Source organism: Hypanus sabinus, chromosome 4, assembly GCF_030144855.1.
Source record: "Hypanus sabinus isolate sHypSab1 chromosome 4, sHypSab1.hap1, whole genome shotgun sequence".
NCBI lineage: Eukaryota > Metazoa > Chordata > Chondrichthyes > Myliobatiformes > Dasyatidae > Hypanus > Hypanus sabinus.
The window spans coordinates 97,374,183-97,392,634 of NC_082709.1; the positions used below are offsets into that span (position 1 = coordinate 97,374,183).

At 49.0% G+C, this 18,452-nt stretch overlaps 2 protein-coding genes across 2 annotated transcripts in view; both read right to left on the reverse strand.

The window, feature by feature from the left end:
• The window catches only part of LOC132392145 (uncharacterized protein K02A2.6-like), a 106,316-nt gene extending 96,748 nt beyond the window's left edge, over window positions 1–9,568 (reverse strand). The window contains exon 1 of the mRNA XM_059965994.1: window positions 8,683–9,568. Within this exon, the coding sequence (XP_059821977.1) occupies window positions 8,683–9,471 (789 nt within the window). The 5' untranslated portion in view covers window positions 9,472–9,568. The remainder of the gene's footprint in view (window positions 1–8,682) is intronic.
• A 737-nt stretch (window positions 9,569–10,305) lies between these two features.
• On the reverse strand, window positions 10,306–12,590 carry LOC132392315 (uncharacterized; the record flags this gene model as incomplete). The annotated part of the gene is made up of 2 exons (XM_059966138.1): window positions 10,603–12,590; window positions 10,306–10,497 (listed from the first exon to the last, which is right to left on the reverse strand). Coding segments are annotated over exons 1-2 (2,058 nt in total), but the record flags the coding sequence as incomplete, so codon positions are not given.
• Between the last annotated feature and the right edge of the window lie 5,862 nt (window positions 12,591–18,452).

Below are 18,452 nucleotides of genomic sequence, written 5' to 3' on the forward strand. Positions count from 1 at the left end.
ACACGGGTCAGGAAACTCGAAACAGAATCGCCACACACGGGTCAGAAACTCAATAAGAATCACCACACACGGGTCATGAAACCCAAAACAGAATCGCCACACACGGGTCAGGAAACTCGAAACAGAATTGCCACAGACGGGTCAGTAAACTCGAAAGAGAATCAATACACACGGGTCAGGAAACTCGAAACAGAATCACTATACACGGGTCAGAAAACTCGAAACAGAATCACTACACACAGGTCAGGAAACTCGAAACAGAATCACTACAAACGGGTCAGGAATCTCGAAACAGAATCGCCACACACGGGTCAGGAAGCTCGAAAGAGAATCAATACACATGGGTCAGGAAACTAAAAACAGAATCACTACACACGGCCCAGAAACTTGAAACAGAATTACTACACACGGGTCAGGAAACTCGAAACAGAATCGCCACACACGGGTCAGGAAACTCGAAACAGAATTGCCACAGACGGGTCAGTAAACTCGAAAGAGAATCAATACACACGGGTCAGGAAACTCGAAACAGAATCACCACACACGGGTCAGAAAACTCGAAACAGAATCACTACACACGGGTCAGGAAACTCGAAACAGAATCATTACACATGGGTCAGGAAACTCGAAACTGAATCACCACACACGGGTCAGAAACTCAAAACAGAATCACCACAGACGGGTCAGAATCTCAAAACAGAATCGTTAGACACGGGTCAGGAAACTCAAAACAGAATCACTACACACGGGTCAGGAAACTCAAAACAGAATCATTACACACGGCTCAGGAAACTCAAAACAGAATCACCACAGATGGGTCAGAATCTCAAAACAGAGTCGTTACACACGGGTCAGGAAACTCAAAACAGAAACACCACACACAGGGCAGGAAACTCGAAACAGAATCACTACACATGGGTCAGGAAACTCAAAACAGTATCACTACAAACGGGTCAGGAATCTCGAAACAGAATCGCCACACACGGGTCAGGAAGCTCGAAAGAGAATCAATACACATGGGTCAGGAAACTAAAAACAGAATCACTACACACGGCCCAGAAACTTGAAACAGAATTACTACACACGGGTCAGGAAACTCGAAACAGAATCGCCACACACGGGTCAGGAAACTCGAAACAGAATTGCCACAGACGGGTCAGTAAACTCGAAAGAGAATCAATACACACGGGTCAGGAAACTCGAAACAGAATCACCACACACGGGTCAGAAAACTCGAAACAGAATCACTACACACGGGTCAGGAAACTCGAAACAGAATCATTACACATGGGTCAGGAAACTCGAAACTGAATCGCCACACACGGGTCAGAAACTCAAAACAGAATCACCACAGACGGGTCAGAATCTCAAAACAGAATCGTTAGACACGGGTCAGGAAACTCAAAACAGAATCACTACACACGGGTCAGGAAACTCAAAACAGAATCATTACACACGGCTCAGGAAACTCAAAACAGAATCACCACAGATGGGTCAGAATCTCAAAACAGAGTCGTTACACACGGGTCAGGAAACTCAAAACAGAAACACCACACACGGGTCAGGAAACTCGAAACAGAATCGCCACACACGGGTCAGGAAACTTGAAACAGAATCGCCACACACGGGTCAGGAACCTCGAAACAGAATCACTACACACGGGTTAGGAAACTCAAAACAGTATCAACACACATGGGTCAGGAAACTCAAAACAGAAACACCACACACAGGGGAGGAAACTCGAAACAGAATCACTACACATGGGTCAGGAAACTCAAAACAGTATCAACACACACGGGTCAGGAAACTCGAAACAGAATCGCCACACACGGGTCAGGAAATTCGAAACAGAATCGCCACACACGGGTCAGGAACCTCGAAACAGAATCACTACACATGGGTTAGGAAACTCGAAACAGAATCACTACACACGGGTCAGGAAACTCGAAACAGAATCATTACACACGGCTCAGGAAACTCGAAACAGAATCGCCACACATTGGTCAGAAACTCAAAACAGAATCACCACAGACGTGTCAGAATCTCAAAACAGAATCGTTACGCACGGGTCAGGAAACTCAAAACAGAATCACTACACACGGGTCAGGAAACTCAAAACAGTATCACCACACACGGGTCAGGAAACACAAAACAGTATCACCACACGCGGGTCAGGAAACTCGAAACAGAATCGCCACACACGGGTCAGGAAACTCGAAACAGAATCGCCACACACGGGTCAGAAACTCAATAAGAATCACCACACACGGGTCATGAAACCCAAAACAGAATCGCCACACACGGGTCAGGAAACTCGAAACAGAATTGCCACAGACGGGTCAGTAAACTCGAAAGAGAATCAATACACACGGGTCAGGAAACTCGAAACAGAATCACTATACACGGGTCAGAAAACTCGAAACAGAATCACTACACACAGGTCAGGAAACTCGAAACAGAATCACTACACACGGGTCAGGAAACTCGAAACAGAATCATTACACATGGGTCAGGAAACTCGAAACTGAATCGCCACACACAGGTCAGGAAACTCGAAACAGAATCATTACACACGGGTCAGGAAACTCAAAACAGAATCGCCACACACGGGTCAGAAACTCAAAACAGAATCACCACAGACGGGTCAGAATCTCAAAACAGAATCGTTACACACGGGTCAGGAAACTCAAAACAGAATCACTACACACGGGTCAGGAAACTCAAAACAGAATCATTACACACGGCTCAGGAAACTCAAAACAGAATCACCACAGACGGGTCAGAATCTCAAAACAGAGCCGTTACACACGGGTCAGGAAACTCAAAACAGAAACACCACACACAGGGCAGGAAACTCGAAACAGAATCACTACAAATGGGTCAGGAAACTCAAAACAGTATCAACACACACGGGTCAGGAAACTCGAAACAGAATCGCCACACACGGGTCAGGAAACTCTAAACAGTATCACCACACACGGGTCAGGAATCTCGAAACAGAATCGCCAGACACGGGTCAGAATCTCAAAACAGAAACACCACACACAGGGCAGGAAACTCGAAACAGAATCATCACACACAGGGCAGGAAACTCGAAACAGAATGACTACACATGGGTCAGGAAACTCGAAACAGAATCACCACACACGGGTCAGGAAACTCGAAACAGAATCGCCACACACGGGTCAGAAACTCAATAAGAATCACCACACACGGGTCATGAAACCCAAAACAGAATCGCCACACACGGGTCAGGAAACTCGAAACAGAATCACTGCACACGGGTCAGGAAACTCAAAAAAGAATCACTACTCACGGGTCAGATCTTCGAAACAGAATCACTACACACGGGTCAGAAAACTCAAAACAAAATCATTACACACGGGTCAGGAAACTCGAAACAGAATCATTACACGGGTCAGGAAACTCAAAACAGAATCACTACACATGGGTCAGGAAATTCGAAACAGAATCACTACACGCAGGTCAGGAAACTCGAAACAGAATCGCCACAGACGGGTCAGGAAACTCGAAACAGAATCACTACAAACGGGTCAGGAAACTCGAAACAGAATCTCCACACACGGGTCAGGAAACTCAATAAGAATCACCACACACGGGTCATGAAACCCAAAACAGAATCGCCACACACGGGTCAGGAAACTCGAAACAGAATTGCCACAGACGGGTCAGTAAACTCGAAAGAGAATCAATACACACGGGTCAGGAAAGTCGAAACAGAATCACTACACACGGGTCAGAAAACTCGAAACAGAATCACTACACACAGGTCAGGAAACTCGAAACAGAATCATTACACATGGGTCAGGAAACTCGAAACTGAATCGCCACACACAGGTCAGGAAACTCGAAACAGAATCATTACACACGGGTCAGGAAACTCGAAACAGAATCGCCACACACGGGTCAGAAAACTCGAAACAGAATCACTACACACAGGTCAGGAAACTCGAAACAGAATCACTACACACGGGTCAGGAAACTCGAAACAGAATCATTACACATGGGTCAGGAAACTCGAAACTGAATCGCCACACACGGGTCAGGAAACTCGAAACAGAATCGCCACACACGGGTCATAAAGTCAATAAGAATCACCACACACGGGTCATGAAACCCAAAACAGAATCGCCACACACGGGTCAGGAAACTCGAAACAGAATTGCCACAGACGGGTCAGTAAACTCGAAAGAGAATCAATACACACGGGTCAGGAAACTCGAAACAGAATCACTACACACGGGTCAGAAAACTCGAAACAGAATCATTACACATGGTTCAGGAAACTCGAAACTGAATCACCACACACAGGTCAGGAAACTCGAAACAGAATCATTACACACGGGTCAGGAAACTCAAAACAGAATCGCCACACATGGGTCAGAAACTCAAAACAGAATCACCACAGACGGGTCAGAATCTCAAAACAGAATCATTACACACGGCTCAGGAAACTCAAAACAGAATCACCACAGACGGGTCAGAATCTCAAAACAGAGCCGTTACACACGGGTCAGGAAACTCAAAACAGAAACACCACACACAGGGCAGGAAACTCGAAACAGAATCACTACACATGGGTCAGGAAACTCAAAACAGTATCAACACACACGGGTCAGGAAACTCGAAACAGAATCGCCACACACGGGTCAGGAAACTCAAAACAGTATCACCACACACGGGTCAGGAATCACGAAACAGAATCGCCAGACACGGGTCAGAATCTCAAAACAGAAACACCACACACAGGGCAGGAAACTCGAAACAGAATCACCACACACAGGGCAGGAAACTCGAAACAGAATCACCACACACAGGGCAGGAAATTCGAAACAGAATGACTACACATGGGTCAGGAAACTCGAAACAGAGTCACCACACACGGGTCAGGAAACTCGAAACAGAATCGCCACACACGGGTCAGGAAACTCGAAACAGAATCGCCACACACGGGTCAGAAACTCAATAAGAATCACCACACACGGGTCATGAAACCCAAAACAGAATCGCCACACACGGGTCAGGAAACTCGAAACAGAATTGCCACAGACGGGTCAGTAAACTCGAAAGAGAATCAATACACACGGGTCAGGAAACTCGAAACAGAATCACTATACATGGGTCAGAAAACTCGAAACAGAATCACTACACACAGGTCAGGAAACTCGAAACAGAATCACTACACACGGGTCAGGAAACTCAAAACAGAATCGCCACACACGGGTCAGAAACTCAAAACAGAATCACCACAGACGGGTCAGAATCTCAAAACAGAATCGTTACACACGGGTCAGGAAACTCAAAACAGAATCACTACACACGGGTCAGGAAACTCAAAACAGAATCATTACACACGGCTCAGGAAACTCAAAACAGAATCACCACAGACGGGTCAGAATCTCAAAACAGAGCCGTTACACACGGGTCAGGAAACTCAAAACAGAAACACCACACACAGGGCAGGAAACTCGAAACAGAATCACTACAAATGGGTCAGGAAACTCAAAACAGTATCAACACACACGGGTCAGGAAACTCGAAACAGAATCGCCACACACGGGTCAGGAAACTCTAAACAGTATCACCACACACGGGTCAGGAATCTCGAAACAGAATCGCCAGACACGGGTCAGAATCTCAAAACAGAAACACCACACACAGGGCAGGAAACTCGAAACAGAATCATCACACACAGGGCAGGAAACTCGAAACAGAATTACTACACATGGGTCAGGAAACTCGAAACAGAATCACCACACACGGGTCAGGAAACTCGAAACAGAATCGCCACACACGGGTCAGAAACTCAATAAGAATCACCACACACGGGTCATGAAACCCAAAACAGAATCGCCACACACGGGTCAGGAAACTCGAAACAGAATCACTGCACACGGGTCAGGAAACTCAAAACAAAATCATTACACACGGGTCAGGAAACTCGAAACAGAATCATTACACGGGTCAGGAAACTCAAAACAGAATCACTACACATGGGTCAGGAAATTCGAAACAGAATCACTACACGCAGGTCAGGAAACTCGAAACAGAATCGCCACAGACGGGTCAGGAAACTCGAAACAGAATCACTACAAACGGGTCAGGAAACTCGAAACAGAATCTCCACACACGGGTCAGGAAACTCAATAAGAATCACCACACACGGGTCATGAAACCCAAAACAGAATCGCCACACACGGGTCAGGAAACTCGAAACAGAATTGCCACAGACGGGTCAGTAAACTCGAAAGAGAATCGATACACACGGGTCAGGAAAGTCGAAACAGAATCTCTACACACGGGTCAGAAAACTCGAAACAGAATCACTACACACAGGTCAGGAAACTCGAAACAGAATCACTACACACGGGTCAGGAAACTCGAAACAGAATCATTACACATGGGTCAGGAAACTCGAAACTGAATCGCCAGACACAGGTCAGGAAACTCGAAACAGAATCATTACACACGGGTCAGGAAACTCGAAACAGAATCGCCACACACGGGTCAGAAAACTCGAAACAGAATCACTACACACAGGTCAGGAAACTCGAAACAGAATCACTACACACGGGTCAGGAAACTCGAAACAGAATCATTACACATGGGTCAGGAAACTCGAAACTGAATCGCCACACACGGGTCAGGAAACTCGAAACAGAATCGCCACACACGGGTCATAAAGTCAATAAGAATCACCACACACGGGTCATGAAACCCAAAACAGAATCGCCACACACGGGTCAGGAAACTCGAAACAGAATTGCCACAGACGGGTCAGTAAACTCGAAAGAGAATCAATACACACAGGTCAGGAAACTCGAAACAGAATCACTACACACGGATCAGAAAACTCGAAACAGAATCATTACACATGGGTCAGGAAACTCGAAACTGAATCGCCACACACAGGTCAGGAAACTCGAAACAGAATCATTACACACGGGTCAGGAAACTCAAAACAGAATCGCCACACATGGGTCAGAAACTCAAAACAGAATCACCACAGACGGGTCAGAATCTCAAAACAGAATCATTACACACGGCTCAGGAAACTCAAAACAGAATCACCACAGACGGGTCAGAATCTCAAAACAGAGCCGTTACACACGGGTCAGGAAACTCAAAACAGAAACACCACACACAGGGCAGGAAACTCGAAACAGAATCACTACACATGGGTCAGGAAACTCAAAACAGTATCAACACACACGGGTCAGGAATCACGAAACAGAATCGCCAGACACGGGTCAGGAAACTCAAAACAGTATCACCACACACGGGTCAGGAATCACGAAACAGAATCGCCAGACACGGGTCAGAATCTCAAAACAGAAACACCACACACAGGGCAGGAAACTCGAAACAGAATCACCACACACAGGGCAGGAAACTCGAAACAGAATCACCACACACAGGGCAGGAAACTCGAAACAGAATGACTACACATGGGTCAGGAAACTCGAAACAGAATCACCACACACGGGTCAGGAAACTCGAAACAGAATCGCCACACACGGGTCAGAAAGTCAATAAGAATCACCACACACGGGTCATGAAACCCAAAACAGAATCGCCACACACGGGTCAGGAAACTCGAAACAGAATTGCCACAGACGGGTCAGTAAACTCGAAAGAGAATCAATACACACGGGTCAGAAAACTCGAAACAGAATCATTACACATGGGTCAGGAAACTCGAAACAGAATGACTACACATGGGTCAGGAAACTCGAAACAGAATCACCACACACGGGTCAGGAAACTCGAAACAGAATCGCCACACACGGGTCAGAAACTCAATAAGAATCACCACACACGGGTCATGAAACCCAAAACAGAATCGCCACACACGGGTCAGGAAACTCGAAACAGAATCACTGCACACGGGTCAGGAAACTCAAAAAAGAATCACTACTCACGGGTCAGATCTTCGAAACAGAATCACTACACACGGGTCAGAAAACTCAAAACAAAATCATTACACACGGGTCAGGAAACTCGAAACAGAATCATTACACGGGTCAGGAAACTCAAAACAGAATCACTACACATGGGTCAGGAAATTCGAAACAGAATCACTACACGCAGGTCAGGAAACTCGAAACAGAATCGCCACAGACGGGTCAGGAAACTCTGATGCACCATCAATAACTCACACTGAGACGTAGGCGAGATATCGGCTTTTATTGACTGGAAGAAGGAACCAGGAGTGAGTGTCTATCATACAAGGTCCTGGAGACTGAGGCCGAGCGTCAGGCCGCAGGTCTCCTTTATACAGGGGCCTGTGGGAGGAGCCACAGGAGCAGTCAGCAGGGGCTTGTCCCGACAGGCACATAGTTCACCACATTCACCCCCCCTTCGTTTGAAAAAGTCCTCATGTAGCGAAGGTTCTTACAAGTCAAGCCGATCAGGCGGTCGAATCTGTCGCTGCGATCTACGTAGCACCGGCTGTGACCCCATAGGTGCCGGCAACATTGGCGATTGCACAGGGGACGGGGGTTGCGCGTGTTCTTGCCCACTAGGCGCCGGTGATCCCTCATGCATGTGCGAGGCGCCTGGTATAAACGCGTACGAAACGCCCGGTATACAAGTGTCGTGAGGAGTCTGTGTAGGGCCTGGTGCGTACGGTGTCACCTCTGGTGCATGGTTCGCAGTTACCGGAGAGCCTTCAGGGTAGTGGTCTGCTGCACCTGCGGGTGCCAGGTCGCGGATGGAGACCGTATCCTCCCGCCCATCAGGTAAGACCACGTAAGCATACTGGGGGTTCGCATGGAGAAGGTGAACCCTCTCCACCAGCGGGGAGTATTTATTGCTCCTCACATGTTTCCGGAGCAGCACTGGCCCCGGGGACGTCAGCCAAACTGGTAGGGTGGTCCCAGTGACAGACTTCCTGGGAAAAGAGAATAGGCGTTCGTGAGGGGTGGCATTGGTGGACGTACATAACAGAGAGCGGATAGAGTGCAGTGCCTCAGGGAGGACCTCCTGCCATCGAGAGACCGGCAACCCTTTGGACTTAAGGGCTAAAAGTGTGGCCTTCCACACTGTGGCATTCTCCCGCTCTACCTGGCCATTACCCCGGGGATTATAACTCGTGGTCCGACTGGTAGCAATGCCCCTAGCTAGCAAGTACTGGCGCAGCTCCTCACTCATAAAGGAGGACCCTCTATCACTGTGGATATAGCAGGGATACCCGAACAGAGTGAAGAGCTGGCGCAGGGCTTTTATGACGGACGTGGCAGTGGTGTCGGGGCAGGGGATGGCAAAGGGGAACCGTGAGAACTCGTCAATAACACTGAGAAAATAGACATTGTGGTCAGTGGAGGGAAGGGGGCCCTTAAAGTCAACACTCAGGCGTTCAAAAGGGCGGGTGGCCTTGACAAGTTGTGCCGTGTCAGGACAGTAGAAGTGCGGTTTGCACTCGGCACAAATTTGGCAGTCCCTGGTCATCGTCCTGATGTCCTCCAGGGAGTACGGCAGGTTCCGAGCTTTCACAAAATGGTAAAATCGGGTGACCCCCGGATGGCAAAGTTGTGCATGAAGGGCGTACAGCTGGTCGAGCTGTGTGCTAGCACATGTTCCCCGGGATAGGGCATCAGGGGGCTCATTGAGTCTGCCAGGCCGGTACAGGATATCATAGGTGTAGGTGGAGAGTTCTATCCTCCACCGCAAAATCTTATCATTTTTGATCTTGCCCCGCTGTTGGTTGCTGAACAGGAACGCAACCGAGCGCTGGTCGGTCAGCACAGTGAATCTTTTGCCAGCAAGATAGTGCCTCCAGTGCCTAACAGCCTCCACTATGGCCTGGGCTTCTTTCTCCACCGCGGAGTGCCGAATTTCAGAGCCTTGGAGGGTGCGAGAAAAGAATGCTACTGGTCTGCCTTCCTGATTAAGGGTAGCAGCCAGAGCGAAATCGGAGGCATCACACTCCACTTGGAAGGGAGCGGTCTCGTCCACTGCATGCATCGTAGCTTTGGCAATGTCCGCTTTAATGCAGTTGAAGGCCGCGCAGGCCTCAGCAGAGAGGGGAAACGAGGTAGACTTGACCAGGGGGCGAGCCTTGTCTGCGTAATGGGGGACCCATTGGGCGTAATAGGAAAAAAACCCCAGGCACCGTCTGAGGGCCTTGAGAGTGGTGGGAAGAGGGAGCTCTAACAGGGGGCGCATACGTTCGGGATCAGGCCCAATAACCCCGTTTTCCACGACATACCCAAGTATAGCAAGGCGGGTGGTACCAAAAACACACTTGTCCCTGTTATAAGTAAGGTTCAGAGCTGCGGCCACTTGGAGAAACCGTTGGAGGTTGGCGTCGTGATCTGGCCTGTCATGACCACAGATGGTGATGTTATCCAGATAGGGAAATGTGGCCTGCAGTTGGTACTGGTCCACCATCCGGTCCATTTCCCTCTGGAAGACAGAGACACCATTCGTGACACCGAAAGGGACGCGCAGGAAGTGATAGAGCCGGCCGCCCGCCTCGAAGGCGGTGTAGGGGCGGTCCTCTGGGCAGATGGGGAGCTGGTGATAAGCGGATTTCAGATCTATTGTCGAGTACACCTTATACTGAGCAATCTGGTTGACCATATCCGCGATGCGGGGTAGGGGGTATGCGTCAAGCTGCGTAAACCTATTGATGGTTTGACTATAGTCCACCACCATCCTATTTTTCTGCCCAGTCCGAACAACAACCACCTGGGCCCTCCAAGGGCTTGTGCTCGGCTCAATGATCCCCTCCCTGAGCAGCCGCTGCACCTCCGACCGAATGAAGGCCCGGTCCCCCGCGCTGTACCTCCTGCTTTTGGTTGCCACAGGTTTACAGTCGGGGGTCAGGTTGGCGAACAGCGGTGGGGGAGGGATCTTGAGAGTGGAGAGGCTGCAAGTGTCGGTAGCGCAGCTGTTGGCCTGGTTCTGGATGGGATGTGTGTGTCCGTGTGTGTGTGTGGTCAGTAGCGGGGTATGTGAAGAAGTCCCACAAAACTGAGGATTCTTGACAGTGAGTGGTGGGAGGGGCCCGTCGTATACCATAGTCACACTTTCGAGATGGCTCTGGAAGTCCAGCCCCAATAGCACAGGTGCACACAGATTAGGCATGACCAGCAGTTCAAAGTCCTGATATACTGTGCCTTGCACCACCAAAGTCGCTACACAACCCGCCCGGATGTCTGCGGACTGCGACCCAGAGGCCAAATGGAACCTCCGACTGACCGGCCGCGTTGCAAGTCCGCAGCGTTGCACTGTGTCCGGGTGAATAAAACTCCCAGTGCTGCCCGTGTCAAACAGACATCCAGTCCAATGCCCCTCCACCTGGATGTCCATCATGGACCTTGCAAGCTGGTGTGGGGCGCTTTGGTCGAGAGTCACAGTGGCCAGAGTTGGATCGCCGTCGGGGTACCCGGTCAGCATCGGAGGGTCGGGGGCGGGGCATGCTGACGTTGACAAAGATGGCCGCCCACATCCGGGGTACCCGGTAAGCATCGGAGGGTCGGGGGCGGGGCATGCTGACGCCGACAAAGATGGCCGCTCACATCTGGGGTACCCGGTCAGCATCCGAGGATCGGGGGCGGGGCGTGCTGACGTCGACAAAGATGGCCGCCCACATCCCGGCATGCAAGATGGCGGCCCCCACGTTTCACCCGCAGCGCTGCACTCCGCTCGAGGTTGAGACTTACAGACCTTGGCGAAGTGGCCCCGCTTTCCGCAGCTGGAGCAGGTCGCTTCTCGCGCTGGACAGCGTTGTCGAGGATGTTTCTTTTGGCCACAGAAATAACAAGGCCCGAGTTTCTTACGGGCCACAGCCGTGGTCTGGGTCGGGGAGCTCGTGGAATTGCGACTGGCGGCGGCGTTGGCGAATTCGCTCCCGGGAGCCGGCGGTGGCGGGGTCTGAGGCGTCCACGAAACCGGCGGGGAATCGCGCGACTGGACAGCGTCGGCGTTATGCCGCGCAGCTTCTAGAGCGTTGGCCTTCTCTATCGCCGAGCTTAAGGTAAGATCCGAGTTCTCCAGCAGCCGCTGGCGCATGTACACTGACCTCAGTCCCGTCACAAAGGCGTCTCGCACCAGCAGCTCCGCATGCTGTTCTGCCGTGAGCGTCTTGCAGTCACAAGCTCGGACGAGTGTCTGTAGTGCTCGGAGAAACTCAGCGCACGATTCGCCAGGCCGCTGTTGCCGGGTAGCTAAGCGATGTCTTGCGTAGACGGTGTTCACCGGCCGCAGGTACTGTCGTTTGAGGGCGTCCAGTGCCCCTTCGTAGGTCGGCAGGTCCCGGATAAAGGAGTAAACTTTGGGGGTGACCCTCGAGAGTAGGATTCTGTGCATAACGGCGGGTTCAGTCGCACGAAGCTCCGCCAAGTACGATTGGAAGCATGCAAGCCAGTGTTCAAAAGCGAGAGCTGCGTCAGGGTCTTGAGGGTCCAAATCCAACCGGTCCGGACGCAAAACGGGTTCCATGTTTTAAAACTTCCAGTCAATAAAATTGATGCACCATCAATAACTCACACTGAGACGTAGGCGAGATATCGGCTTTTATTGACTGGAAGAAGGAACCAGGAGTGAGTGTCTATCATACAAGGTCCTGGAGACTGAGGCCGAGCGTCAGGCCGCAGGTCTCCTTTATACAGGGGCCTGTGGGAGGAGCCACAGGAGCAGTCAGCAGGGGCGTGTCCCGACAGGCACATAGTTCACCACAAACTCGAAACAGAATCTCCACACACGGGTCAGGAAACTCAATAAGAATCACCACACACGGGTCATGAAACCCAAAACAGAATCGCCACACACGGGTCAGGAAACTCGAAACAGAATTGCCACAGACGGGTCAGTAAACTCGAAAGAGAATCAATACACACGGGTCAGGAAAGTCGAAACAGAATCACTACACACGGGTCAGAAAACTCGAAACAGAATCACTACACACAGGTCAGGAAACTCGAAACAGAATCACTACACACGGGTCAGGAAACTCGAAACAGAATCATTACACATGGGTCAGGAAACTCGAAACTGAATCGCCACACACAGGTCAGGAAACTCGAAACAGAATCATTACACACGGGTCAGGAAACTCGAAACAGAATCGCCACACACGGGTCAGAAAACTCGAAACAGAATCACTACACACAGGTCAGGAAACTCGAAACAGAATCACTACACACGGGTCAGGAAACTCGAAACAGAATCATTACACATGGGTCAGGAAACTCGAAACTGAATCGCCACACACGGGTCAGGAAACTCGAAACAGAATCGCCACACACGGGTCAGAAAGTCAATAAGAATCACCACACACGGGTCATGAAACCCAAAACAGAATCGCCACACACGGGTCAGGAAACTCGAAACAGAATTGCCACAGACGGGTCAGTAAACTCGAAAGAGAATCAATACACACGGGTCAGGAAACTCGAAACAGAATCACTACACACGGGTCAGAAAACTCGAAACAGAATCATTACACATGGGTCAGGAAACTCGAAACTGAATCGCCAAACACAGGTCAGGAAACTCGAAACAGAATCATTACACACGGGTCAGGAAACTCAAAACAGAATCGCCACACATGGGTCAGAAACTCAAAACAGAATCACCACAGACGTGTCAGAATCTCAAAACAGAATCATTACACACGGCTCAGGAAACTCAAAACAGAATCACCACAGACGGGTCAGAATCTCAAAACAGAGCCGTTACACACGGGTCAGGAAACTCAAAACAGAAACACCACACACAGGGCAGGAAACTCGAAGCAGAATCACTACACATGGGTCAGGAAACTCAAAACAGTATCAACACACACGGGTCAGGAAACTCGAAACAGAATCGCCACACACGGGTCAGGAAACTCAAAACAGTATCACCACACACGGGTCAGGAATCACGAAACAGAATCGCCAGACACGGGTCAGAATCTCAAAACAGAAACACCACACACAGGGCAGGAAACTCGAAACAGAATCACCACACACAGGGCAGGAAACTCGAAACAGAATCACCACACACAGGGCAGGAAACTCGAAACAGAATGACTACACATGGGTCAGGAAACTCGAAACAGAATCGCCACACACGGGTCAGAAACTCAATAAGAATCACCACACACGGGTCATGAAACCCAAAACAGAATCGCCACACACGGGTCAGGAAAATCGAAACAGAATCACTACACACGGGTCAGGAAACTCAAAACAGAATCACTACTCACGGGTCAGATCTTCGAAACAGAATCACTACACACGGGTCAGAAAACTCAAAACAAAATCATTACACACGGGTCAGGAAACTCGAAACAGAATCATTACACGGGTCAGGAAACTCAAAACAGAATCACTACACATGGGTCAGGAAATTCGAAACAGAATCACTACACGCAGGTCAGGAAACTCGAAACAGAATCGCCACAGACGGGTCAGGAAACTCGAAACAGAATCTCCACACACGGGTCAGGAAACTCGAAAGAGAATCAATACACACGGGTCAGGAAACTAAAAACAGAATAACTACACACGGGGAAGAAACTCGAAACAGAATTACTACACACGGGGCAGGAAACTCGAAACAGAATCGCCACACACGGCTCAGGAAACTCGAAACAGAATCGCCACACACGGGTCAGGAACCTCGAAACAGAATCACTACACACGGGTTAGGAAACTCGAAACAGAATCATTACACACGGCTCAGGAAACTCGAAACAGAATCGCTACACACGGGTCAGAAACTCAAAACAGAATCACCACAGACGGGTCAGAATCTCAAAAGAGAATCGTTACGCACGGGTCAGGAAATTCAAAACAGAATCACTACACACGGGTCAGGAAACTCAAAACAGAATCACCACAGACGGGTCAGAAACTCGAAACAGAATCGCCACACACGGGTCAGGAAACTCGAAACAGTATCACTACACATGGGTCAGGAAACTCAAAACAGTATCACCACACACGGGTCAGGAATCTCGAAACAGAATCGCCAGACATGGGTCAGGAAACTCGAAACAGAATCACCACACACGGGTCAGAAACTCAATAAGAATCGCCACACACGGGTCAGGAAACTCGAAACAGAATCGCCACAGACAGGTCAGGAAACTCAAAACAGAATCACTACTCACGGGTCAGATCTTTGAAACAGAATCACTACACACAGGTCAGAAAACTCGAAACAAAATCATTACACACGGGTCAGGAAACTCGAAACAGAATCGCCACACATTGGTCAGAAACTCAAAACAGAATCACCACAGACGTGTCAGAATCTCAAAACAGAATCGTTACGCACGGGTCAGGAAACTCAAAACAGAATCACTACACACGGGTCAGGAAACTCAAAACAGTATCACCACACACGGGTCAGGAAACACAAAACAGTATCACCACACACGGGTCAGGAAACTCGAAACAGAATCGCCACACACGGGTCAGGAAACTCGAAACAGAATCGCCACACACGGGTCAGAAACTCAATAAGAATCACCACACACGGGTCATGAATCCCAAAACAGAATCGCCACACACGGGTCAGGAAACTCGAAACAGAATTGCCACAGACGGGTCAGTAAACTCAAAAGAGAATCAATACACACGGGTCAGGAAACTCGAAACAGAATCACTATACACGGGTCAGAAAACTCGAAACAGAATCACTACACACAGGTCAGGAAACTCGAAACAGAATCACTACACACGGGTCAGGAAACTCGAAACAGAATCATTACACATGGGTCAGGAAACTCGAAACTGAATCGCCACACACAGGTCAGGAAACTCGAAACAGAATCATTACACACGGGTCAGGAAACTCAAAACAGAATCGCCACACACGGGTCAGAAACTCAAAACAGAATCACCACAGACGGGTCAGAATCTCAAAACAGAATCGTTACACACGGGTCAGGAAACTCAAAACAGAATCACTACACACGGGTCAGGAAACTCAAAACAGAATCATTACACACGGCTCAGGAAACTCGAAACAGAATCGCCACACACGGGTCAGAAACTCAAAACAGAATCACCACAGACGGGTCAGAATCTCAAAAGAGAATCGTTACGCACGGGTCAGGAAATTCAAAACAGAATCACTACACACGGGTCAGGAAACTCAAAACAGAATCACCACAGACGGGTCAGAAACTCGAAACAGAATCGCCACACACGGGTCAGGAAACTCGAAACAGAATCACTACACATGGGTCAGGAAACTCAAAACAGTATCACCACACACGGGTCAGGAATCTCGAAACAGAATCGCCAGACATGGGTCAGGAAACTCGAAACAGAATCACCACACACGGGTCAGAAACTCAATAAGAATCGCCACACACGGGTCAGGAAACTCGAAACAGAATCGCCACAGACAGGTCAGGAAACTCAAAACAGAATCACTACTCACGGGTCAGATCTTTGAAACAGAATCACTACACACAGGTCAGAAAACTCGAAACAAAATCATTACACACGGGTCTGGAAACTCGAAACAGAATCGCCACACATTGGTCAGAAACTCAAAACAGAATCACCACAGACGGGTCAGAAACTCGAAACAGAATCGCCACACAAGGGTCAGGAAACTCGAAACAGAATCACTACACATGGGTCAGGAAACTCAAAACAGTATCACCACACACGGGTCAGGAATCTCGAAACAGAATCGCCAGACATGGGTCAGGAAACTCGAAACAGAATCGCCACACACGGGTCAGGAAACTCGAAACAGAATCGCCACAGACAGGTCAGGAAACTCAAAACAGAATCACTACTCACGGGTCAGATCGTTGAAACAGAATCACTACACACAGGTCAGAAAACTCGAAACAAAATCATTACACACGGGTCAGGAAACTCGAAACAGAATCATTACACGGGTCAGGAAACTCAAAACAGAATCACTACACATGGGTCAGCAAACTCGAAAGAGAATCACTACACACGGGCCAGAAACTCGAAACAGAATCGCCACATACGGGTCAGGAAACTCGAAACAGAATCGCCACAGACGGGTCAGGAAACTCGAAACAGAATCACTACAAACGGGTCAGGAAACTCGAAACAGAATCGCCACACACGGGTCAGGAAACTCGAAAGAGAATCAATACACATGGGTCAGGAAACTAAAAACAGAATCACTACATACGGGCCAGAAACTCGAAACAGAATTACTACACACGGGTCAGGAAACTCGAAACAGAATCGCCACACACGGGTCAGGAAACTCGAAACAGAATCGCCACATACAGAACAGGAAACTCGAAACAGAATCGCCACAGACGGGTCAGGAAACTCGAAACAGAATCACTACAAACGGGTCAGGAAACTCGAAACAGAATCGCCACACACGGGTAAGGAAACTCGAAAGAGAATCAATACACATGGGTCAGGAAACTAAAAACAGAATCACTACACACGGGCCAGAAACTCGAAACAGAATTACTACACACGGGTCAGGAAACTCGAAACAGAATCGCCACACACTGGTCGGAAACTCAAAACAGAATCACCACAGACGGGTCAGAATCTCAAAACAGAATCGTTTCACACGTGTCAGGAAACTCAAAACAGAAACACCACACACAGGTCAGGAAACTCAAAACAGAATCAGTACACAAGGGTCAGGAAATTCGAAACAGAATCACCACACAGACGGCAGGAAACTCAAAACAGAATCACTACACACGGGTCAGGAAACTCAAAACAGTATCACCTCACACGGGTCAGGAAACTCGAAACAGAATCGCCACACACGGGTCAGGAAACTCGAAACAGAATCGCCACATACGGGTCAGGAATCTCGAAACAGAATCGCCACACATGGGTCAGGAATCTCGAAACAGAATCGCCACACATGGGTCAGGAAACTCAAAACAGAATCGCCACACACGGGTCAGGAAACTCAAGACAGTATCACCAACACGGGTCAGGAAACTCGAAAAAGAATCGCCACATACTGGTCAGGAATCTCGAAACAGAATCGCCACACATGGGTCAGGAAACTCGAAACAGAATCACCACAGACGGGTCAGGAAACTCGAAACAGAATCACTACAAACAGGTCAGGAAACTCGAAACAGAATCGCCACACACAGGTCAGAAACTCGAAACAGAATCACTACACACGGGTCAGGAAACTCAAAACAGAATCACTACTCACGGGTCAGATCTTCGAAACAGAATCACTACACATTGGTCAGAAAACTCAAAACAAAATCATTACACACGGGTCAGGAAACTCGAAACAGAATCATTACACGGGTCAGGAAACTCAAAACAGAATCACTACACATGGGTCAGGAAATTCGAAACATAATCACTACACGCAGGTCAGGAAACTCGAAACAGAATCGCCACAGACGGGTCAGGAAACTCGAAACAGAATCACTACAAACGGGTCAGGAAACTCGAAACAGAATCTCCACACACGGGTCAGGAAACTCGAAAGAG